Below are 25,389 nucleotides of genomic sequence, written 5' to 3' on the forward strand. Positions count from 1 at the left end.
ACTACCTTTGGTATCAATATTGTTGCTAATTGGATCGATCTCTGTGCACCCTCGCCAATCAGTTTGCAAGAAATACAGTAGTAGCATCGCGTGCACGAGGTGATGGTATCGTTTATCATAATAAATCACATTTAGCTTGCATGTCATTATCTTGCTGCCATTTTATTTCCTTGCATGCGTGAATGCACTGTCCGTAACGTTAGGTACACATTTTTTGCAAGCATGATGACCCCCACTATATGGTTACTGTTGTGTCGTAGAACTGCGCTACTACTGGAATACTCTGCAGTAGAACTCTTAGTCGTTGTGATATTTGTAGCAGTGTCGCAATATATATACCGATAGTTTAACATGTGTATTGTTGTTGTAAATGTCATTTAGCTTGCGTGATCATGCCCCTAAATTCGGCGCGCTCTCCACTCACATTCCGATGGCGACTCCTCCTCCTCCCCTGCTGCTGTGCTGGTCACATGCCACACAGTCCACCAATCAGACGGCGGTATGGAGATCAGCCCCGGCGTCCCTCTCTGGTCCAAGGTAGAGCTGCTGCTTCGGTCCAACTACTAGTCGCTAGCGACAAACTTCCAGGGGGAGGGGGGGAGTTATTTGGATAAAATCTGCAGGATTCCCCCCTCTAAAACCGACAATGTTCGATGGGACGTTAAAGGTTCAACCACCGGCTGTTTCCCACAGAGGAGCCGCAAGGAACAACTTTTCCCAACTTTCCTAACCCTAGCTGCTAAAGTAAGCTAACCCGTTAGCCTCACGTCTTGGAATGCCGTGGGAAAGTCGTTCAGACGCCGAAAACTGACAGAGGAGCTGATGCTTTATACCCAGACGGCGGTTGTATGACATTAAAAGTGGACTTGGAGAGAGGAAAACCCGTCGCTCGACTACTCTATCGCACTCGCTGGAAGTAGACGGGGGCAGGTGCACCTTCCTCCCCGCGGCACCTGCGGCTGAGTCGGTGGAGCTAGCGTTAGCTTGTTAGCGCTAGCATCGAAAACGACAAGTGGAGACTTTGTTTACTTTTGGACGTTTTCCACTCCAAGTGTTTGTAATTTTGAAGGTCAGCCCACCAGGCGGTGAGAGTTTGGATACTTTCGTTTGGGTATCGACCCTGGGTGAGTCGAGTGGCGACGTGGTGGATAAAATTACAGCTTGTTGGGACGCTCCTCGCCAAGGGACTTTGGACAGTGTCAAGCGCTCAGGCTGGGGAATCCCCCTCCTTTTCAAACCAGCCATCTGATGCAACAACATGAGGGTTTGTAAAAGTCACTTTTTTGCATTTCTGATTTAAGACTTCGCACCCTATGGTGTCATTACGGCCACCGAGAAATGGATATCTCGCAGGCCGCTTTCCCAAACGGTGAAGGGCGGCCGGGCGGTGGGGACGGGGATCATGCCTGGACAGATTGCCCGACGGTGCGGTCCTGGGCTCACTCGGCCCCGCTGTGCCCCACTCGCTCCTTGTGGACGGCCGCGTATGACTACGAGGCCAGCGGCGAGGACGAGCTCAGTCTGCGCACAGGGGATGTTGTGGAGGTGCTCTCCAAAGACGCCGCCATCTCCGGGGACGACGGCTGGTGGACGGGCAAGATCAACCACCGGGTTGGGATCTTCCCCTCAAACTATGTCACCTACCAGCCTGCCATTTACCGCCTGCCCGTCGCAAGCGTGCGGGAGCGAGTCCCGAGCTCGCCCGTCCAGATCCCATTCAGTGAGCTGGTGCTGGAGGAGATCATCGGCGTGGGGGGCTTCGGCAAAGTCTACCGGGGCACGTGGAAGGACCAGGAAGTGGCCGTGAAAGCTGCCCGGCAGGACCCCGACGAAGACATTACGGCCACCTCGGCCAGCGTCAAGCAAGAGGCGAAGCTCTTCTCCATGCTGCAGCACCCCAACATCATCAAACTGGAGGGGGTGTGCCTGGAGGAGCCCAACCTGTGCTTGGTCATGGAGTACGCCCGAGGGGGCACCCTGAACCGTGTGTTAACGGGAAGGCGGATCCCCCCGCACATCCTGGTCAACTGGGCCGTGCAGATTGCACAAGGGATGCATTACCTGCACGAGGAGGCCGTGGTGCGCCTCATCCACCGTGACCTGAAGTCCAGCAACAGTAAGAAAAGTGTTTGATAGAACGTCTGACCTTTATTGCTTGGAGCTCCACAGGTGTCAGCCAGCCACAGAAAAGGTCATAGTTTATTAAATAAATAACATATGGTGATCATTCGGAGATACTTGCTTTTGTAGTATTGTAAAAAATAGTTTTGTCCATTGGATGGCATTTGTACAACACTTTTGCACTTGAAGGCAGTGTAAAGTGTGTGTGTGTGTGTGTGTGTGTGTGTGTGTGTGTGTGTGTGTGTGTGTGCAATCGAGAGGATGTGAAATCAAGTTAGTTTGCACAGCTGTGAGGTAGAACACACACCCCCTAGCGCGCACACACACTCACACCTTCCCAGCCCCCCCCAGCTTGAAAATGTTGTTCAAATAAAGACAGTGATTTGACAAAGGTAAATATGCAGGCTCGTGCCACATGAGTAGTGTGTGTGCTCCAATAAGCACAGCGCTTACCGCAAGTCACATTTGTTGTAGTTTTCTTTGTAATGTTTCAGTCTTTGTGTACGTGTAACATTTGAGCATTTAGTTAGGCTCAGGGTGCTTTCACATTAGCCCCCTTTGGCCCACCTTAATGGGATCCGTAGTCGTTTTCCCACTTGGTGAGTTTTTGTGTGAACACCGCTGAGCTCACATACGAACCAAACCACAAAACAATGACATAGATCTGAACCTCGACCGTTTACTAGCATCGCGCAACACGCACCTCTCACAATAAATTTAACCCCGCGTCACAGCGACACTGACCTGAGTAGCGGTGATTGGTCGGCTTTTAGCACATCACTTCACTTAAATATGACTTTTTTCACGGAGCGTACATCTCCACTTCCTCTCGTACCGCGGGAAAGGTATGACCGACAACTTTAATGTTTTTTTTTTTAAATCGTTACTTTTTCATACTGTGGTATACCTGAAAACCGGTAACCGGGCCTTGCCAACTAGCAACAGGTTGGAAAACCTTATTTCCGGATAATAAAATGGAGAAACAGTTTTTTGTTTTTTGCTAGCTGTGTTTACATGTAGGTTATACGACTCCAAACACGCTTTGTGGAGACAGACCCTTATCAGCCCTCTGGCCATGTTGGTAGTATCAGCTTGGGTGTAAACGTATGTTCCCACAGGCATTGGTCAGCACGTCTGACCATATAGCTTTCTATCTGTATGTTACAGTTAAGTTAGTGATACAAGTATAATCTCAGTAGAATTATTTAATTGAAGAACTAACTGCAGAAAAATCAGTGAATGTGGTTGTAGTGCTACAACAACAAGTCATTTACTTTTTAATTATTCCCCTCAACTGTTCCCCTTTCTAGTGTAGATGAGTCCAGCGTTTTTTAAATATGGCAAGGATTTGTGTTAATTAGAGGCCAGATGGAGAGTGAGAAGGGATTTAAACTGGTTCCTGTTAAGTCAGGATGTTTGGAGAACATAATCAAACTCTCCACCACCCCCTTGTGCAGACATGATGCTGCTAACACAAGTCCGATGTGTTTGTCCTGCCACTTCCCTGCGATCTCCACTCGGTGCAGATAAAGAAACTTTAGCAGCGCTGTGCTTTAAACAGCTGCAGCGTGCGTTAAAGTTTACATGTAGGGGTGGCTGTAGAAAGGGAACACACTCCTGTCAAGAGCGTGGGTTTTTTTTTCCCAATTAAAATTCTGGTATTTTAACACGGCATGTGTAAAGTTTCTACATGCACGTTTTTGAAAGTTAGAAGAAACATTGAGTTGTGGTTGTTGGCATTGGATGTCTTCTTGCAGGTAGATAATTGTCAATCCGAAGAGTGTGTATACGTCTTAAATAAGCGAGTGAAACAGAGGCTGTGTGTGTGTGTGTGTGTGTGTGTGTGTGTGTGTGTGTGTGTGTGTGTGTGTCACTTTGAAGCAGAGCGGAGGAATCATAAAAAGACTCTCCTACACAAAAACAGCACCCTGCGGTGTTTTGGGTTGTTTTCCTGAGTTAAAAAAGGGAGAATAATACAGCCTACAGAGGTTGTCGCATCTGCTGCTGTTGTTGTTTGTCTTAAGTTTAAAAGAAGCAGCTACTGTACATTGCGTTGAATGGCTTTCAGATTGTTAGGCTGCATTTGTCAGCTGTTTGGTTTCTAGTAACTTTCTGCTCAGTGTTGATGAGTAGAGAAGCCGGTACCTAAAGTCTTAAGGGGGAAGGGAAAAATCCTCCAATGGTCTGCACATCCCCTAGTGTATGCATGCTCTGTGCAGACAAACATGCAGTATATCTATTTGATCAATCATTAGCCTGTAAAGTAATATGTTGGAAGTCAGTGAGATTTGCCCAATCTTGCCTTTGTGTTTTTCAAGCTAATCTGTAAAATCCCGGCCCGCGGGGAGGAATGTTGCTAATGAGGGATAAAAGCTTAACATACGTTTGCACAATGGACCGGTCAAGCAGCGGTTGCTAGGCTACTGCGACCAGAAGAATGGCTAGGACTCGGAGGGTCCCAAAGCCCTCGTTTTGTTTTGTTCCGTTCATATTTAATCTCCCAGAGAGCAGCAGTACTCTTTTATTTCCGCAAACTGAGGGGGTTACCCTGCTTATTTTTCCTCCTTCCTTGCCATTTCTCACCGCATTGCCCACTTATTTCCCTCCAGTCTGCTTTTTGGCTGTGATTAAACTTTAAAAGCACTTTATTAGGAATCAACACAGCTCCGCATGCCTCCTTAAAACTCTGTTGAAGTTGCTAACAAGGATTGTCAGACAAGGTGCAGTAAAAGCTAGTGAAGGCAGTGTTCCCGGAAGTTATGTATTGTATGTATCAGTATCGCTACCATCCTTGTACTCGCATACTCAACTCTGTGAAGGAAGGAGCGGAGGTATTTGCAGAGCGGCAGATAACTACTGTAGAAATGAGACTGAAACCTGGCACTGAGCCATTGTGCATAACACGTGTTTAACTCTGCAGCATCGCATCGTGATTTGTGCGATTGCGTCTGCACTGTCCCTCTTTGCTCTTCTGTGAAGGCACCAGCAATCATGTGTTTATCATACGGCAGGTGTATACATGGAATACAGGATTTTTAAGCCCTTTCTGGGGGGTTTTGCCTCCAAGGAAACATTTGCAAGGCCGTCCATATATTGTCACTATAGACAAATATAAACAAAATGTACATCATATTTATATATTTATGTACTCCACACACAGTTTCAGTACTGCACTTCAGCTATTGATTGACTTCCTGCACGTTATTCCCCCACAGCGACTGCCTAAATTGTCCTTTGCCAAGAGATACTACAACCATGGTATGAGGAAGCACAATAAGACTGGGAGAGGCTCTCTTTGCTTTGCTCTAAAGTTAGGAACCTTTTATCTCAGGTTATGTTTCTGTAAGACTTTCATCTACACCAGTGGTTCTTAACCTTTTTCAGTCATGTAAACACATCTTTGCATCCAATGTCTACAATGTACTTTATTCATCAAGTTTTTATTGCCCTGTACAGTACATATGACATACAGTCTTATGCCATGTCCACACGAACAGCCATATTTTCAAAATACACATTTTTCTGTGCGTTTTGGCCTCTCGTCCGCGTGCAAATGTAGGCTTTTGTCCTTAAAGGGACCCTGACATGATTCATGTGTGTGGTGGCTATGGCTATGTTTATGACTATGTTCTAATGTCATGACATCTCCTTTACTTCAGAATGACTAGTAATCATTTAAGTACTGTACCACTCTCGAGTCAGTGAGGAAACGGTAGCTCTTTCTTTGGCAGGAGGCAATCACGAGCTATAAGTGAAGTCACGTCGAGCTTGTTAACCCATTGTAAATCGCAGGAGGTCATTACTTCGCATAACAGTCTGATTCATGGTGTCGTCTTACAAAGAACTCTAAAATCACCACACAGCAACCTAACAGTCAAAAGCTAGGTGAGAAATATACAAGGCAAGTACGAATATGAGTTTAAAATAAAAAAACACAGCTAACCACAGCTACTATTTTAACTTCATCCCATAATGCATTTCATTCCAGCAAAGCATTTCATTGATTAATGCTGCCAGTGCGCTGCAATGGTGCGTCTGTCCACCAGAGGTAGCCAGAGGAGCCCGGAGGGAGGCTGAAATTATTGCAGTGCCCCCGACAGCAATAACCAATGAAATATTGCATAGCATAAAGTTGAAATATTAAAACATTTTATTTCTAAAAGTTGTAATATTATGAGAAACAAACAAAACAAAATAAAGATAATAAAAAATTAATTAGGCTGGGGAAAAATCTCATATTATGGGAATAAAGTCAAAATATTATGGGAATAAAGTCATAATATTCCGAAAACTCGTATACTATCGTATACTCGTATACCGGAAAACCCAGAAAATGATGATGGCATTCCTGTGGTGATATCTGAGAGGCGTCAGTGACTCCACAGTGGGTGAGCAAAGCTCTTTCAAGCCACCTGTATACGTGTGGATGTACGCAGCCTCAGTGGGAAAGTTACCCAGAGGGGACGAGGTGTTGAAGGGCAACTTTTCCCCCAGCTTCCCACAATTCCCCCTGGTTGACACAGTTACTGTCTGTCTTTTCTGTGACAAGAGAATGGGCAGGGAGGGGAGAGAGGAGGAGTGGAGATGCTTTCACTGTGTTTTTTACGACCTCTCCCTGACTGCACCTATTGTTGTGGGGCAGGGTGAAAAGGAAAAGGGCCCGCTGCTGACATGGGCTGCCCTCACAAACAACCAATCAGCTCCATAGCCGCCCCCCACTCCCAAGCAGTCGTAGATAGTGGTGAATCAAAAAGGTACCTGCCTCGTAGCGCTAGCGTTTGTGTAGGCTATAATTAGCCCAGTTCCGCGTTAATTCGAGCTTTAGAGCAGATGCACGCCATTAGAGGAGCAAGTGGCCCAGAGAGACGTGGCCATGATAGATGGATTTAGGCAGCCATTAGCCCTGATCCTTTTTCCCATCAGCCAGAATGCCCGGGGGCACTCCCGGTTTCAACTGGGGGAGACGGCCCAGTCGGGGAATGTTTAGCAGCCTTGTTTTCTGCTTACGACAGGAAGCCCCACGCACTCAAGCTTAGTCTGTAGGCACAGCTAGCAAAAATACTGCCACGTCAAGTTAGTGGGTAGCTGTCTGAGTTTTCACAGCACCCGTGTTACATTAGTACCCAGTTATGTTGCAATACAAGAAGCCTCAGTTTTGTTTTTGGGAGTGAACTTGACAATGACAACAACCTTGTAAACACATTTTTTATAGCATAAAACACAAAAGCACCAAGATAATCAGCCTGTCATTCACCTCCTCCGCTAGCCCAGCATGCCCTTTCCCTTGCAGATTTTTGCACATTTCTGGCAGAAATAAATCACTATATGAACCGTACTATAGAACCAATGTATAAAACAAAGAAAAGCAAAATACCAAGTAAAAAAAAAACTGTAAAAACACAGAAAATGAATACTGATTCACCCTCAATTCAAGCCTTGGTTAGCATCATTAATTCGTCGAAAACGGACGTTAACTGGATCAAATTTTCCCATAAGAAATAATGTAAATCCAATTAATCCGTCCCAGAAAGCCCAAAATGTTAACACAATCCACATTTTTATAGTTTTACAATTATAGTTGTACATGCAGTAATATAAATGATGAATAAAAGGAATAAATGACCGACCGTTTAAGGTTACTTTTACTTTCATTGGAGACGTGATTCTTAACGTGACTGAAAACGGGAAGGTGCTGGCGGGTGATCTCGCTGCCACGTGTCTTTGGGAACAGTCACATCTTCACTGAAGGTAAAAGTAACCTTAAATGTTCATTTATCTCTTTCATTCCTCATTTATATGCATTATTATTTAGAATTGTTTTATGCAAGTTAAACTAATTGTAAAACTATAAAAACATGTTTTGTGTTAACATTTTTGAGAGTCAACCGCTGATGACATCGTAGACGGGAGACAAAGTGTAAAAGTTAACCACTTGTTGTTGACGGTTAAGCAATTTTGGGGGAAACGTTTAGTTATGAGAGAAGAAATGGTTCATGTTTAGCAAGAAAAGTTGTTTTTTTCCTTTCTGCCTGGGGGGGTGAAGCAATGGGAAGAAGCGTGGGAGCTGCTTTGAAGGCAGCACCTTTGCTTGTGATCTTCCCACTGCTCCACCATGTGAAAGATGGGTCTGCCTGAAGATCCCTGTTGGAAGAGGGAATTAAATGGGGGACTGGTCGGAGGGTGGGGTCGGCCTCGAGGGCACGTCCATCTCCAGTTGCGTTCAACGGTGTCTGCTTCAAAAACATTTCTTTTCAAAAGAGTAAGGAAACAGATACGAGCAGAAACGCAGGAAACAGCAATTTTTAATTGTAATAAATCATGTTCACCGCCTGCTTTTGTTTATTTAAAGGAATCTACAGGTAACAGCATCGTTTTGGATGGCACATTTTAAGTAAAAACAAGCACTTGGACATACTGCAGTAAATAAGACATCTTTGCATATACTGTGATGTCTCTGAGGCAACTGCTGTGTGTTTTTTCTCTTGGCCTGATCTGAACCTGTGAACTTTGCTCTGTGTTTTCTCTGTTTTTTAAAATGTTTTATGGCTTCTGGCAAAGTGAGGTGATTGCACTGCCACCCGTTACAGTAGAGAACGCGAAGGTGTGTTTGCTTTTCCCTCCGTCTACGTTTACATCCAGATGCCCTGGAAACATAAATATCATGGCCGGCACGTCTGGACAGTGGTGAGAAAAATAAGCTTTGTAACCCCCCACTGAATCCTCCCCCCGCCCAGTTGTGATTATTTCAAAGACCAACAGTTCTGGGACCACCAAGGTCAAACGTAAAGCCTTTATTAAGCGTCCAGACAAGTTTTAAAGTCACTTTTCAATAAATGTCCAAAATAAAAATGCACAGAGGCAGAATTACTAGGCTTACTCAGACCTGGCGGTGCTCATGTTCTTCTTTTATTATTATTAATGTGATGTATTTGCTTTTGCCATGTTGTACTGAGCAACCAGAACAGCGGTGCTCATGTTCTTCTTTTATTATTATTAATGTGTTGTATTTGCTTTTGCCATGTTGTACTGAGCAACCAGAACAGCGGTGCTCATGTTCTTCTTTTATTATTATTAATGTGTTGTATTTGCTTTTGCCATGTTGTACTGAGCAGCCAGAACAGAGGGTCGTGTGCTGCTTATTGATGTTACAAATATTCCCTTGTCATCAAAAGCACTTCAAGCTTTTTTTTTTTTTTTAAATGAATGAAGTAATACATGGCCGCTGTTTCGTGGTTGACTGTGGCCTATTATTAGTCAGAAAACATTTAAAGACAAGTTCTGTGTAGTATTCTGGTCACCAGGCGTTAGTAATGTTACATGGATGAGAAATGACACTGCATGCAGACATCCATGGCATGTCCAACATAATAGAGTGGGGGGGAAAGTTCTCCTTCTATTCTGTGTGGAAGTGGTAAGTTTTTGGCTTCTTTGTCTTTCTTCCTTACACTTAAGTTTCTTAAGTTTAGAATAAATAAATTGGAGGCTTACGAGTTAGCTCGCTAGCATATGCATGCTTGTCATGTGTCCCTGCAGTGATCCCTTAGCCTGCGCATTAGCAATGTGTTGTAAACAAAGAGTATTAGGAGTGTAAAGGTGACTGTAGGGTGTTATTTCATGTCTACTGGGCTCCAATAATGTTACAAAAACAGGTTTTGTCTCCTCTAACTACAAAAATAGTCAGTTTATTAATATTGAATCCTACTTTGTGGAAATTCACTGATAGCTGTTGGGTCTGGAACCAATTAACCGTGGTGAATGAGGGTTGACTGTAGCTGCATTTCCTGTTCTATGGTCATCGTCACGTTTTTCCATCACTGGTACCCATTATCAGAGTGAATGAAAACCCTTTGTCGTGTTAACCCTTCAGATGCTGACTGAGCTGAAGTCTCACGTGACATCACGCATGATGGTGGGTGGTTTGACCACCTGTGTGATTTCACAGGTGTATTTATTTGGTTTTTCAACTGTTTGCCAGCAGTTTTATTAATGTGTGCTGTTAGTTTAGGAGGCTTGTCCGCACGCTGGTGAGGCCCATACTGGTATAAATAGCAATTAGGGGAGACTGACACAATTAATTCTGTGCTTGTGTCAGTGGGGACACTTTGGACTACTTTGCAGCAGAAGCTGTGGCCTGGTCTGGTCTCAAACTGTCACCCCCGATAACGTAAGTGAAGTGCCAGCAGTGTGGTTCCAAAGCGGCTGCTTCCAACTTGTAGAAGTAATGCTGCACAAGACGTACGTGCAGGCCTTCAGGCTTTGTGGCATAATGGGAGTCAGCTGGGAGACATGGAGACCAACGAGTCTTTTATCAGACACTGGAGTGACATGGTGTGACAGAGAAAGTATGTTGCATGATATCCTGTAGGTCAATCAACACAGATGGCTTCATCCTCAAACACGCTCTTCTTCTGGGTTGTATAACTCTCCCATAAGTCATTATGAAGCGCTTGGTAACAGGAAGTAGCTAGATGCTAATAGTATACAGGGTTTCCCCTAGGATTTTTTTGCAGCTGTGGTGGTGGGCCGCATGGGAGGGCTGACTGCCACAGCTGTGTTGTGCTGCTGCTGGGTCTGCAATTTTTTTTAATGACAAATTGCATTTTTTAAATGACATATTTACTGTATTGTTTATTTAACTTTTTTCAACTAGCCGAACATGAAGGGAGATCATTGCAAAACTGTTAATCTCTCTCTCTCTGTCTCTGTCTCTCTCGCTCTCTCGCTCTCTCTCTCTCTCTCTCTCTCTCTCTCTGTATGTATATATGTGTATGTATATATATGTATGTATATGTGTATGTGTATATATGTATGTGTATATATATGTATGTATATATGTGTGTATATATATATGTATGTATGTATGTATATGTGTGTGTGTGTATATATATGTATAGATATGTATATGTATATATATATATGTATGTATATATGTATATGTATATGTGTATATATGTATGTGTGTATATATATGTATATATGTGTATATGTGTATATATGTATGTATATATATGTATGTATATATGTATGTGTGTATATATATATGTATATATATATATGTATATATATATATATATATATATGCACACACACACACAATATATTACTCACAATTGTTTTCAAGTTAAAAAAAAAACAACCTCATTTTTTATTACAATGTAGCAAAAACCCTGGTATATATTATGGGGCTTCCAGTGAAACCTGTTTGTAATGGAATTCCCATTGTTGTTGATGTAGGTAGAGGATCCCCACCGTGCCCCAGGCAGGTAATGGTACCTATACCCTCGTTATTCCCAACAGGAGCAGCATCAAAACACTGCTCCAACCAATGCAACAATTTGTCTGGAGCAAGCTTCGTATTCCAGTCTATGGTCAATTGGCTCAAAATAGGGCTGCACTATTGCGAAATAAATGTGAGTCATGATTTTTTATTTTTTTGCTTAGAATTGAGATCATGGTTTAGGACAAATGATAAGCTGTGCAATATGTTTGAATCAGTGGCCACCGTGATTTTAATACACAGTCGTCACTCTCCACATCGAAGTTCGCTGTTTCACTCTATTGCAGGTTTTTAAAAATATATGAATTCATAAAGCATTGCCTAAATTAAGCATTTTCATGCATAAAATGTCTAAATTAACTAAAATACAAATATAAGGCATTAAGAAGACTGATTCAAATTGTAATGTATGTATTGTACACTGGTCACGAAGTGTTAGTAATGTTACTGTAATGTTAGGTGAGGCACACAAGCATCAGATCTGATCGCCGCAACAACAGGCTTTTATTGCAGGTTTGACACAATAATAACGTAATAATCTTAATAATAACACAACCTACTGTAGCGGCCGTATGCCACTCAGCACGAGCACAGACCTTATTTTTGTCTAAAATGTCTTGTTTTCTCTTATGTCGGCTATATTGGGTAATGCGAGTGTTATTTCATGTCTACAGGCCTCTAATAATGTTAAAAACTTTTTCGAAGGTCGTAAACAGGTTTTCTATACTTTAACTACGAAAATACTGTATTTATAAATAAGGAATCCTACTCTGTAGAAATTCACTTATCATGGTCGGGACTGGAACCAATTAACAGCGACAAACAAGAAATTACTGTATTTTAAATTACTGTATTACTGTATTTTAAATTAGTAAAAAATGTAAAGTACTTCCATGTTCAGGGCCACTTAAATGTTTGGGTAGGACAGCTGACTACATAGAAAAGAATGGAAAGGCACAATGCCAAAATCTGTGGAACACTTGCTCACTCGTGCACGTAATAAAGACACAAAGTTATGTCATTGAATTAGTGTGATCAATGGCTGCCATAATCTGCCTTGGTCCTTAAGACTCAGACCTTTTTTGAAAGTCTTTTTTATTTGGTTTGGCATCCTCCAAATATGAAATCAAATAGCAGACATCTTCATTTAACAATCATCTAATACCTTCTGCTCCAGTTGCACGTTTGCACACTTTATTGGCCTTCTAAAGCAGTATAACGTCGTTTACACAAGCCCGGTTAATCCTCACCCTTGACATAATCACGATGTGAAGGCGGTAACTTACGCTCGTTTGTGCACGTATTGCGTCAGGCCTAGATGACTAATGCGCTGCGACGTCTCGCTTCCAGCGATAAGGAGAGCAAATACCTGATAACAATCATTCTTGGCATGTTTGTTTCAGTTTATAGTCTTGCATCATAAGCATCCAAAACATGGGCACAGGAAGCCCCTAAAACGAACTAATAGAATTATTTAACTAGCGACAACCAGTCAATGAAAAATGACAATGAGGACACTTATTATGGAAATTATACCATTAAAATCATGAAATATTCTTCAGTACATTTATTCTACAGTAAGCCTAAGGTATTTGTGTGTAGTAATGTCTTTACTACAAAAATCTGTACCTCTGTAGTTGTGTGTTATCTTCAGAGGTGACGCTGCTCATTGAAGGAACATAAAGATAAAAATGATGGAGGAGGAAGTCCAAGGTCAGCGTGAAATAGTGTGAGAGACACACAGGCCTACCTTTTTGTGTCATTATTTATCTGTAAAGTCATGTGGAAAAATTGAGGACGCCTCCATAATACGTACAGTAGTCACTCGATTATCGTGGTTAATTGGTTCCAGACATGACCGCGATGAGTCAATGTCCGCAAAGTAGGATTGAGTATTAATAAATGGAATGTTTACAGATTTATGGCATAGAAAACCTGTTTATGATCTTGTAAATACGGTTTTTAACATTAGTAGAGCCCTTGACATTTATAATACCCGATATAGTAGATATAATCAGAGAAAATTAGACATAAATAAGATAACATAGACTCACACATTAGCAGTTCCTTGTTTTTTTCTGGACAGCATACTTCCTGTGGTGGCTATTGTATCATCAAGGTGTTGTAATGGCGGCTTTACACTTGTATTGCCCGATATACACGTAGTAGACATAATAAGAGTAGCTAAGCCATTTAAACTTCTGCTCGTGTGTGTCATAGGAAATGTGTTCCCTGGGGGACCTTAGTGGCAGGCCGACAGGACAGGAAGTGACGTCGGAGGTTCGGAATTGAGTTTTAGCTTGTCATGAGTTGTGGCCCCCCCAATAGCCTGTGTTATTATTATGATTATTGTGCCAGTTGTGAGATAATCTAAACTTGCAATAAATGCCTGTTCTGGCGATTGAACAGTTACTGACACCTAGTGGCCAATGTAGAATACTACAATCACAATTGGAATGCGTTTTATGCTTTGTGTTTATTTCATTTAGTTGGTTCATTTTGCCATTTTTATGCATGAGATTAATTCAGGGCAAAAAGAAGTCCAATTTGCTTAAATATAAGCGCATAGGTTTTTACTAATAGGCCATATTTAATCACTAAACAGCAATTATTTATTAAATCATCAATTTTTGAAAGAACGAGATAGAGTAAGGCCGTAATGTTCGAACCGCGATGTAGAGAGGAACGAGTGTGTTTGATTGTTTAAGATAGCTCTTCTACTCTTGAACCGCTGCACACAAAAGGGTGAACATTTGCCAAAACATGCACCCCTAATGTGTTGCCTGTGCTATTGTTTTTCTGACAAATACACCACATGGTGGTGCCGTTACTAAAACCCCAAAACGTCGGCTTTACTTGAACTTTGTCGTGCAGCTCACGACAAAACGGGTGTTTAACAGAATCACAGCGAAATGTAGGAAACTGACAAGCAGTTATCCCTAAGCCATTAACCATTTGTCTACTGTAGTGATGGTTCAACTCTGAGGATACTATATTCCATGAATGCTAGCATGTCTTACAAAGCATTATGACCACAACCCATACAGGGCACCAGACGTGGCATTTTACAGGCATACTGTACATACTGTATATTATGAGCCTTAAATGCCTTGATGAGTTGCCCAGTGTGATACAGCTTTCCCTTGGCGGTACAGTATTGTCCCAGCAATCACAAGCCTTGTTTGCCTTGCATGATGAACGTGTGTTCAGATCGGCCGCACAGATCCTATCTAGGATGTTTGTATGTGCATGATGTGGGTATTGAACTGCTGTCTGCACTTCTCACGCAAGGTCGGGTGTCGTGTTCCAGCCGGGCTTGCAGGGCTCCCTCTTGACTTTAATGTGTTTGTAGCAGTTTTAGCGCCCGAGGAAAGGGACATTGTGGCGCTGTCAAGTGTGGTGTTTTAAACTGTAACAAATGAGCTCCATACTGCTGTTGGCCCTGTTCAATATCACCTATCATTTCCTCACCCCAGCCAAGACCTACCTTCCCTTCCAGCTCATCACATTTGCATCCATTGCCTTTAATCATATCTCATCCGGTTATTGGCGAGATTTTTATTTTTTTGTGTGCAGAACATGGTCCCACTTTTTGTGTTTGTAGAACTTGAGATCAACATGTGACCAAATATGTTATTGCTTCCTTAAAATTGGACTTTTATTTGCTTTTAATTGCTCGTTTTCATCTGATGTCCACATGACGGTGATAACGTTCCTCTCTCCTGTTTCTGGCTTCCTCCAGTTCTATTACTTGAAAAAATAGAGAACGACGACATCGGCAGGAAGACGCTGAAGATCACAGATTTCGGCCTGGCCAGGGAGTGGCACAAAACCACAAAAATGTCGGCAGCGGGCACCTACTCCTGGATGGCCCCTGAGGTCATCAAGTCGTCTCTCTTTTCCAAAGGCAGTGATGTCTGGAGGTATGATAACAGCACAATGATTTAAACGCACTTTTTTCTTTTCTGTCTGACGCTTCTTTCTGTATGTGCTTCCCCCCCCCCCCAGCTACGGCGTGTTGCTGTGGGAGCTGTTAACCGGGGAGGTGCCTTACCGAGGAATAGACGGCCTGGCTGTTGCTTACGGCGTTGCAGTCAATAAATTAACTCTACCAATCCCCTCCACCTGCCCCGAGCCCTTCGCTAAGCTAATGGAAGGTAAACACCTGAGGTGTGACGCAAACCTGTAGAAACGCACACGTGGTCACAACATGCTTTATTTCCAGAGTGTTGGGACCAGGACCCTCACGTGCGCCCCTCCTTCTCCTGCATCCTGGAGCAGCTGTCGGCCATCGAGGAAGCGGTGATGGCCACCATGCCGCAGGACTCTTTCCACATCATGCAGGACGACTGGCGCGTGGAGATCCAGGAGATGTTTGACGAGCTCAGGACCAAAGAGAAGGTGGAGGAGAGACCATAAATGCACAAACAAGCTATTTTTCATCATGCAGCGCCACATCATGGCTTTAGGCATCTTTCACAGGCTGAAAGCTTGATTTCTTTCCTTTCAAATGACAGCCTAAAGACGCATTTACCAAAGTGGGTCATCAGCCACCCTATCATTTGATTTTCTGTAAATATCCTCAAATAATCTGCGTCTACGTGCACGGGCTAGGCCGCTAAGCTGCTTTGTGCAAATCATCCACAGAGGATTATTAATATTATCACTCAGTCGAGAGCAATTAGAGAGAAAAGTGTGTTGGAAGAAGAAAGGGAGCTTTTGGTGGTTGAAACTCAGGGCTGTGATCTGTTGAATAGCAGCTAGTTGGACGAGTTCTAAACTATCTTAACTATCTTCGTTGGAAACATTTGAAGTAACGCCCGCTGTGGCTCCAAAATGACAACACTGGCACGGTTCCTTTGGCTTATGAAACACCGTGAAAACAACAGGACATGAAGTACGAAGACTTAAGGCACATAGTCCAGTCACAAGCAACGTGTTTAACAAAGGCCTGCCGCTTTGGAGGTTCTAGGTGAAAAATCCCAAATCCTAGTCTTCTGCCGTGTGATACGGTTGTTAGAAATACCGTGTGTGGTGAGCTAATAGCTACAGCGGCTGCTGATGGCTCGGTCAAAGTCTCTGCATGACTGAGTGAATGCAAATCTCACAGCCCGTCATCCTCTTACTCAAAACCTCACGATAACAGCGGTGTCACCAAAATAAAACATGTCCTTTATGTAACACATTTGTGACAAAACAAAACATCTTATGCAGCACATTAAACGTTATCACAACTTGCATTGTAACAAAACATATTTTGAACTATTGGAACAAAAATGTTGGAGCGCACGGTGACCTAGTGGCATGTTGACCTCCCACATTCCCAAAACATGCATGTTAGGTTAAGTGGTAGGTATGGTATGAATGTGAGGGTGAATGGTTGTTTATTTCTGCCCTGCGATTGACTGGCGACCATTCCAGGATGTAACCCGCCTCTCACCCGAAGTCAGCCGGGACAGCCTCCAGCATACCCCCGTGGCATATGATTATCAGCACAGAAGATGGATGTATGGAACAAAATGTTAATTTCTTGTATGTTTATGCCATTTTAATGACACTTAGTGACTTGGAATCAATACTAGAGATGCTCGATATTGGCTTCCTTATGGATATTACTACTGATATCAGTATCAACTGACACTGATACAGGCAGCAGCTCTTTTTGCAACGTAATCTTGTGTAATCAGTAAACACATTATCCTTCTTTACTGAGGTGCAGTTCACAAATAAACAGTTTGTGCAAAATAAGACAAATACTGCAAAAGTGCCATATTTATTTGAAACATTTTCAAGCGAGACATGTTAGTCTTCATGCATTCACAAATAAGAATCCAACTAAATAAGGCTGGTGATGATACCATTTGGAAAGCTGCGTATTTCTATGTGGCACAAACACCCGCATAAAAACCTTAGTGAAGTGCAAAGCATAAAACTCTGGACTAATACAGTCGGTGAAATGATCAACTCGGCTGGTCTCCACCGGTTGCTTGTGTCGTTGCGTGTGACTCAGAGTGATTCTTCTTGAGTGTGATTGTATTTATGGAGGATGCCTTCCTCCCCCCTCACAGCGCTTTGCAGTCTTTGCAAATTGCATATTTACAGTTCAAATAGAAAACTTGGAAATAATTCGAGACCGTGGACATACTGAGCTAGCAAGCTTGTTGCTTTGTGGAGCGCGATGCCATTGCTCGAGCATTGATATCATCGGCAGGAAAGCTGATATCTCATTTTTTAACATCCCTAATCTATAATTAGTATATTAAACCATCACTTCATCTGTGTATTCATGACCCCCCCTTACCAAAGCAGATAGGATCATATACTTGTTCTCTTCTGCCCTGGCGCAGGAGCTGCGTTCCCGGGAAGAGGAGCTGACGCGGGCCGCCCTGCAGCAGAAGTCCCAGGAGGAGGAGCTGAAGCGGCGGGAGCAGCAGCTGGCCGAGCGGGAGATCGACGTGCTGGAGCGGGAGCTCAACATCCTCATCTTCCAGATGAACAAGGACAAGCCCAACGTGAAGAAGAGGAAGGGCAAATTCAAACGCTCCCGCCTCAAACTCAAGGATGGCAACCGCATCAGCTTACCCTCAGGTTTGTTTTCCACATGTAAATGACGTTTGTGGCGCCCCCTACGGGTCGTGCTCAAAATGCTTTGGAAGACATGCTAGCATCCATGGAATACAGTACATACAGTATATCTTCAAAGTTTTAGAATCAGACAAATGCTCAATGACTTGCACAATTAGTTCCTAAGTTGCAAAGACGTTTTGCTTGATGGCAGCCATGTTTTTCAACCAATCTTGCTCAAATTTTACACACATGCTTGTCAGTCCCTTAAAGGTGGGTACCAAACTTAATGTTTAGTTTGCTGAAGTTACAGTCGGTATTTTGTAAAGTGCATCGACATGTGAAGTCAGTATGACTTATGAGCGTTAAACTTTGGGGTTTAATAACAGCGCCGCCTTGTGGGGTGCATCTTTTGGCAACTTTTCAGCTGATAGCGTGCAGTGGTTCAGGACAGGGTTCCTAACCTCCGAAAGTATGGAATTAGATTTTATACATTTCCAGTTCAGGAAAAGTATGGAAAATGGAAAGTCAAGTATGGAAGAAATATTCATGTTTCCAAGAACGTTTCCGCTCTTCTGTCTTCTAAAAGATCAAGTTATGAATCACCAAATGGTTCGATCTGTTTTTCTAAGGCACTTGCTAGGGTAGCTAAGTTGTTTGTGTGACGCATCCCAGAAAACATTTGGGAAGAATAACAAGTTGAATGGCCAGCCCTTTGCTCTTAATCCTCCTCCGACCCTTAGTATGAGCTGCACTACCTAGCCATAACCTCCTGGAAATGACAAGGTGACATCATGGCATACGTATGCACAATCATGAAAACAAGCCAATGATGACATGATACAAGGGCTGAAACTAACGGTTCTTTTCTTAGTCGATTCATCTGAAGCTTGTTGTTTCAATTAATCAAGTCATCAGTAACGAGGAGGAACATGAACCAAACGCAAACAGATAGCGGTCAGAAAAGAGATGCAAATGTCGACCAGTGTTCCAAAGTCAAAGCTGATGTGTGTGAATAATAAATAGGTCTACTTTTATGGATGACTAAGGAAATTTTAAAAAATTCACTTTTGAGAGGCTGAAATCAGAGGATATTTACTTTTTTAAAGCAAAACAATAGTTGGATAATGAATTATCATCCATAATTCTAGCGCTAATGATACACATTTATTAAATGAGTCTGGAAAAAGTGTGGAATTTTGAAATATGAAATTCGTAGGAACCCTGTCAGGAGTAGAGGAGTTCCGCCACACTATGGGGTGTCCTCATTTTTTGAAAAAATAACTGTACTTCATGGGTGTCCAAAATGTGATCCGGGGGACATTTTCAGCTCGTAGCAAGTTGTTTATTGGCCCTCAGCATATTCTAAAATGAAAATGAAACTACAACACAAAGCTAATATTCCCTCAGATACTGTAGCTTAGCACATATCGACCCACACTGGATTGGTTTTAGGGCAAACCCCCTGGCGTACAGAGTAAATACAATATAGTGACAGGAAGAAACATATTGTTGAGTTCATACCTCTCCAAGCCACGTTATTAAGAGCACACGTTAATGTGTAAGCTCACTAACCACCCTGACATTGTAATCAGCACAATGCTCCTGTCTCCATGCATTTTGCAGACTTCCAGCACAAGATCACAGTGCAGGCGTCGCCCTCCATGGACAAGAGGCGGAGCCTTCACAGCACCAGCTCCTCTCCTCCCAGCAGTCCCACACTCATCCCCCGCCTACGAGCTATTCAGCGTGAGTTTTCAGGGGTTTTTTTCTTTCTTTTTTTCCCCCTTCCTCCGTTCTCCCTGCTCCATTCTATCACATGGCTGTTCTGCTGCCAGGTTTGACTGCGTCCAACGTGCACGTACGCCGGCGCTCCAGCGAGCCGCCCCGTCAACTGGTGGCAGCAGTAAAAGTAACAGGGGAACATTCACAGTGACAAGGTCCATGTGAACAAAAGCGGCTCAGCCAGTTGTTTGAACAGCTTGCTAATGTTGTTAGTCACGCACCAACAGCCGTGCAACAACTGGAACAAATTCCGCTTGACCATTTGTGATCGGCTCTGACGGGCAGACAGAGCGGCCAGATTAGCCTTTGGCGCACATCGCTGATATGGATCGCAGTTGGGCAAAATCCATTAAGATCCATCAGATATATTGGTTACTGCGTGATGAAGATCACCTGTCAATCTCATAAACATCAAACACATACTACACTTTCTCCTTTATTAACTCAGCTGCAGAGACTACCAGGCTTCTGACATTTGTTAGTGGGTAGCATTTATGCGTAGAAGTATTTGTACACAGAAGAATATGTCTTGATAATATTGTCATAATATTATCGGACTGGCTGACTGACGTCGACCTAAGTGAAACCGAAACCAACCATCGCTTGCACGTTTACTTGCGACTTTGGCCAAAGACATAAGCTCCTTGTTAGAGAACTGCAGGTTGGGAAAAAAGTACTGAAACTTTGGACGGCTGGACATTTAGAGGATGTTTACAGTTTGCATGTTCTCCGGAGGCATAAAAACATGTGACTCTACATTGTCCAGGTATGAATGTGAGTGTGAATGGTTGGTTGCCTGTATGTGCCCATTGGCTTTACCCCACCTCTCGCCCAAAGTCAGCTGGGATAGGCTCCAGCATACCCGGCATCCATCTACTATACAGGGTAATATGAACGTGAAGGCTATATGGGTGTTATTTCATGTCTAGATGGCTCTAATAATGTGAAAAAATGTATTTAGAAGATTGTAAACAAGATAAACATAGTGTCATTTCAGCGATAAGTGGCTGCTATTGAGACTGGCTATTTTGGGCGGGCCTCTGCATAATAGAACTATCTCCCCTCCTCAGTGACGTCCCACGTGCAGAGGGACACTTTGTTTGTTTACCAGCAGGACGTGGACCTGACCAGCGAGCTGGCCGCCTTCTCAGGGCTCAGCGGCGAAGGCAAGCCATCGGCGGCTCACTTAACGCAGTCTGGACTTGTCAACTAAATCAAGACTTTTGATTGTGGGGGACGTCTCTTTAAAACCTACAGTTCAAACTAAGTGACAACACAGACTTTGATGTGAAACAACTGCTCTAATTCCACTGATTGGTGTGTTCATCAATGAATTGTCAGCATTAATCTTGTTTTCTTGTGGTGTGTTGGTGGATGATGAGGCTTCTTTACATACAAATATAACACATGCAAGGATTTCTGGGTTTTTCCTTCACCCGTGCTTGTTGGCAAACACATGAACTTGCTGCAACGCTGTGCTGTCTGTAGAACAAAGTGATTCAAGAATGAAGCCAAACCAAACAGCAGCAGTCTCCTGTACCTCTGCTGAGCTGTTTGGAAGGTCTGATCATGTCACCAACACACCAAATGCTACGCTAACGGGTCATCTCTCTGGTGTGTGCAGTCACGCAGGACGAGAGCAACCGCACGTGGGGTCGCAGTGCCCTCTTGAGGCCGGAGGAGTTTGATGACGTGAGGAAGGGCATCAAGAAGAAGGGGAGAACTTGGGGGCCCAGTTCAGTACAGAGCAAAGAGAGGCCCGCTGCCACCGAGAGGTACTCCTGATGCTTGTTTTCCTTTGTCTCTGCGAGCTTCTTGACGTCGTCTTTTCATCTCCTTGTCATCAGAGTGCGTCCTCTGTCAGATGGCAGCAACCCGTGGTCCACCAGTCTGGTCAAGTCCCAGAAGTCTGTTCCTCTCGCCGCCCTCTTTGCTGAACAAGGTACGCTGCACTCAAACGTATTTACAGTCGTGAGGGAGTCTTCTTCTCCTGAACTGCTGCACGCAGAAGGGTGGAGGTTTGTCCAAACATGCACCCCTGCTGTGTTGCACGTGTTGTTCTTTTTCTCACCAATTCATCACACGGTGGCGATGAGGTTGGGGCTAGCGTTGCTGTTTGGACTCGGCTCGGCTTGGGTTGGAGTTAGGGTTGGGACTAGGGTTAGGGCTCACATTGGGGTTGGGGCTCAGGTTAGGGTTAAGTTTAGGGTTACACTAGTAAATGATGGACAAGCATTTCATTCATAAATGTGTTGTTTCATTGAAGAACACCTGATTTGAGACTTGTAACATCTTTTCCTATTTTGCACTAGACAGTCGGCCTCCATAAGCCTAACCACTTTAAATCAGATACTTTTTCGACGTTCATTGGTGTACATTTTTAGACCTGTACTTTTACTTACTAGAGTGCAAATTCAACAAAGCAGCTTTTACTTGAGTACAATATTTTTTACTATTCTTTCCACGTCTGATTACTTGGATGCTAGCATGTCTTCCAAAGCATTTGCAGCACCACCCACAGGGGGCGCCACTAATGTCCTTTACATTCATTTGACAGTGGAACGTCTTTCATTCTATTGTAAGAAAACCTGACTTTTATGTTCTCAAAGGTTCACCTTCAAGCGTTATTAGGAATTAGTGTTTTGGATTGAGTGTTCAATAATAAGCTGCTGTGGAGTACATGGTGGTTGTCTACATGCATGTTGTTGAGAGTGCTGACTGTGTTTCCAGCAGGGGGCGGTAAAGACGAGGCGTTCCCTCAGGAATGTCCCGACAGCAGCTCCAAACCAAAGCAGCTCAAGTTCCCCAACCAGGTGTACATAGATCTACCTCTGTGGAGGGACGAGCAGCAGCCCCCCAGCACCGGCGGAGAGGTGGGGGTCGGGCCTGCGGCTCCGGGTGGCCCGACGGAGAGCCCCGACGACCCCTACACCACCACGTCCACCTCGTCCGCCTCCACCACCCCGCAGCTCACCCCCACTAACAGCCTGAAGAGGGCGTCGGCGCGCCGCAAGACGGACTCTGTGCTGTACGTGTGCGGCTCGCTGCTGGCCTCCGTGGTGCTGGGCTGTGACATCAGGGAGGCGCTCAAGAACGGCGACGACGGGGAGCCACCGCGGGAGGAGAAGGAGAAGAAGCGCAAGGAGGGCCTGTTCCAGCGCGCCACCAGGTTCCGCCGCAGCACCTCCCCGCCCAGCGGCCGCCCCCGCAAGGACGAGGCCTCCCCAAGCCACGCCCTCAACCCGCACCCCAATCTGGTCTCCATGTCGGCCATCATGGAATGTCAGTCCACCAAGTGTCTCCTGCAGTCGGAGGCCGAGGTGTCACAGTCCAGCCCCAACAAGTTGGAGCCTGCGGCTGTCAATCATCACGGCGAGTCCCTGCGGCCCGCCCCCGTGCTGCCCACAGAAAAAAGCCAGACCCAAACCCAAAGTCAGCCGCCTGAGGTGACAAACCACAACACGGGGACGCGCCTACGCAGGAAGAAGTACACCAACAACCATGATGGTGAGTTGCAGTGAAAATACTACTTCATTGCTAGCTACCATCAGCTAACGCGCCGTCTTTTGCAGCTAACGGTCCCCCCAGCCTGCCACCGCCCGCCGTGCACAAGAAGGACAGCAAGACGAGGCCTGACAAGGATGCCTGCGCTCGACCTCGTCACGTCTCCTTCCGGGCCAAGTCCCACACCTGGGCGCTGCTGAGAGGCCACAAGAGCTACTCGCTGGGCCACTACTCAGGCGAGAAGACGGCGCAGAACCTCAACATGGTGCTGTCCTCCCCTGAGGTGGGCGTGGCCTGCTCGCTGCTGGACATGGACGCCGAGGGCCAGAAGCGGGACTGCACGGTGCCCCTGTGCCGCATTCAGAGCTCGCCGGGGCGGTCCTCAGTCTTCGAGCTGGACAAGGACTACCTCTCGTAGCTCCCGAGCGTCCAGGACAGGCTGATGGTGTTTTTGGCACGAGACAATTCTAGAAGGTTCAGAACCAAGCTGTCCGCTGTTTGACAAGGTTCTAGAGCATCTTTGTCTTAGTTCAAGACCATAGTGACGTCGCCCACACGCCGTCTTGAGCGTTTTTTCCCCCTCTTCTTTCTGTGGCATGGTTCCACCTTGCGCTCGCTGTCGCCCCCCCACTAAACGTTGACCGTCGCTGCCGCGTTCACAACTCAAGTACCTTTTTTAAATTCATATATCTATTTTTTTATAGCTAATTTAACAGACATACATTCCATGGAAAAGTAAACACTTGAGATCATCACAAATCATGCCTGGTTTTTATTTTGGGATGAAGTATTCCTTTTGTGTTGTGACGCCTTCTTGCGGTTTATGGTCGTTTTTTAAAAGCTGGTGTTCCAGCGCCGAGGACAGCATGAGTGCTGGATGGTAGCAGGAACACCGGCAGTGAGCACCGTTACCTCTACCAAGGAAACACAAGTGGAGATGCAAGTTGAAGGGCACAAGAAGTCCAACTAGTCAATGAAGGAACTGAAGGAAAACAAGAGTCCGTTTAATTTAGCTGAGAAGGATTCTGATGACTTTTTCCATCTTAAGACTGACTGGAATCACACCTCATGTGACGTGCACTCCAAATGTGGCCACTTTATTATTGTTATTAATTTACCCGGTAACAGCAACCTCAACGGTGTAAATACAAGTTTGAGTCCCCAATGAAGTCATTGATAATGTGAACTCCAGGCCTTACTAATCATGTAAGTGTGCTACAGTGGGACTCCAACCCACAGGCCAACACTGTGAAGCAATACAAACATTCCGCTGTAGCAGTTTTCTTATGTCTTATTTTGTTTTCTCTCTCTCCGTTAGCGAGGCGCCTAGTGGGACCAAAATGAATGCAACAAAAAAAAAAAAAAAACACACACAAAAAAGGGGCAGCACCGTAAGGACCAAAATGTGAGCAGCTGCTACTTACTGGCCAAGCTGGTTGTTGTGTACTCGTTTGTGTAGCAGTAGAGAAAGACTCCGAGTGACGTTGGCGTTGCGCTTCCGATCGGACGACACCACCTACACTTTTACAGCCACAACCTTTGCCTTTCAGTGACTTTTTTTATTGTTATTATTATTATTATTGTTATTACAGTATTCCATTGCCTGATTGATCAAGACTATCAACATGTTTTTGAATAAAGTCTAAATTAAGACTTGACATAGACTTCCTGTCTTTTTTTTCCTCCCTTCACACATGATGGAACAAATTTGTTAACATGAATCAACGTTTATTCATTGATAATTATACATTTTACTTCATGCATTTAATATTTACTCATGTATCTTCCATATTAATAAATGGAACATTTTCCTAGATATGGCAAAGAAACCCTGTGTACAATCTTCTAAATGTTTTTTAACATCATTAGAGCCCTCAAGACATGAAATAACACTCATATAGCCACCTTTACATTTGCATTACCCAATATAGTAGATACAAAAGAGAAACTACGAGACATATTGGACATAAATAAGACAGCATAGACTCTCACGTTAGCAGGTCCTTGTTTTTTTTCTGGACAGTGTACTTCCAGCGTACTTCCAGCGTACTTCCAGCGTGCTTTCTTGCGGCTTTAAATGGCTTTACACTTTACCCAAGACTAAATAAGCCATGTCAGACTTAGTAAAACGCTTGCTC

The 25,389-nt window shown here is 44.2% G+C and overlaps 1 protein-coding gene across 4 annotated transcripts; it reads left to right on the forward strand.

Annotated features, from left to right (window-relative positions):
- The first annotated feature begins 489 nt into the window (after positions 1 to 489).
- On the forward strand, positions 490 to 24,894 carry map3k21 (mitogen-activated protein kinase kinase kinase 21). Of its 4 annotated transcripts, none has more exons than XM_054798324.1 (11): positions 490 to 2,116; positions 15,141 to 15,321; positions 15,407 to 15,555; positions 15,624 to 15,799; positions 17,746 to 17,986; positions 19,589 to 19,711; positions 20,818 to 20,913; positions 21,372 to 21,522; positions 21,595 to 21,689; positions 22,478 to 23,254; positions 23,320 to 24,894. In XM_054798324.1, the coding sequence occupies exons 1-11, from the start codon at positions 1,339 to 1,341 to the stop codon at positions 23,667 to 23,669; spliced, it is 3,117 nt and encodes a 1,038-aa protein (XP_054654299.1). In that variant the 5' UTR covers positions 490 to 1,338; the 3' UTR covers positions 23,670 to 24,894. The 4 variants fall into 4 exon arrangements, with proteins under 4 accessions (XP_054654299.1, XP_054654300.1, XP_054654301.1 ...); XM_054798325.1 differs by having other exon boundaries at positions 22,481 to 23,254; XM_054798326.1 differs by lacking the exon at positions 20,818 to 20,913 and having other exon boundaries at positions 492 to 2,116.
- The last annotated feature ends 495 nt before the right edge of the window (positions 24,895 to 25,389 follow it).

The sequence above is a fragment of the Dunckerocampus dactyliophorus genome, chromosome 14 (genome assembly GCF_027744805.1).
Source record: "Dunckerocampus dactyliophorus isolate RoL2022-P2 chromosome 14, RoL_Ddac_1.1, whole genome shotgun sequence".
Taxonomy (NCBI): Eukaryota; Metazoa; Chordata; class Actinopteri; order Syngnathiformes; family Syngnathidae; genus Dunckerocampus; species Dunckerocampus dactyliophorus.

Bases quoted from the DNA above. Each gene is read 5' to 3' on its own strand.
- map3k21 (XM_054798324.1), top strand. From the start codon at position 1,339: ATGGATATCTCGCAGGCCGCTTTCCCAAACGGTGAAGGGCGGCCGGGC. The intron at 17,987-19,588 runs GTTTGTTTTCCA...TGCATTTTGCAG, and splicing joins CCGCATCAGCTTACCCTCAG to ACTTCCAGCACAAGATCACA. The intron at 21,523-21,594 runs GTACTCCTGATG...CCTTGTCATCAG, and splicing joins AGGCCCGCTGCCACCGAGAG to AGTGCGTCCTCTGTCAGATG.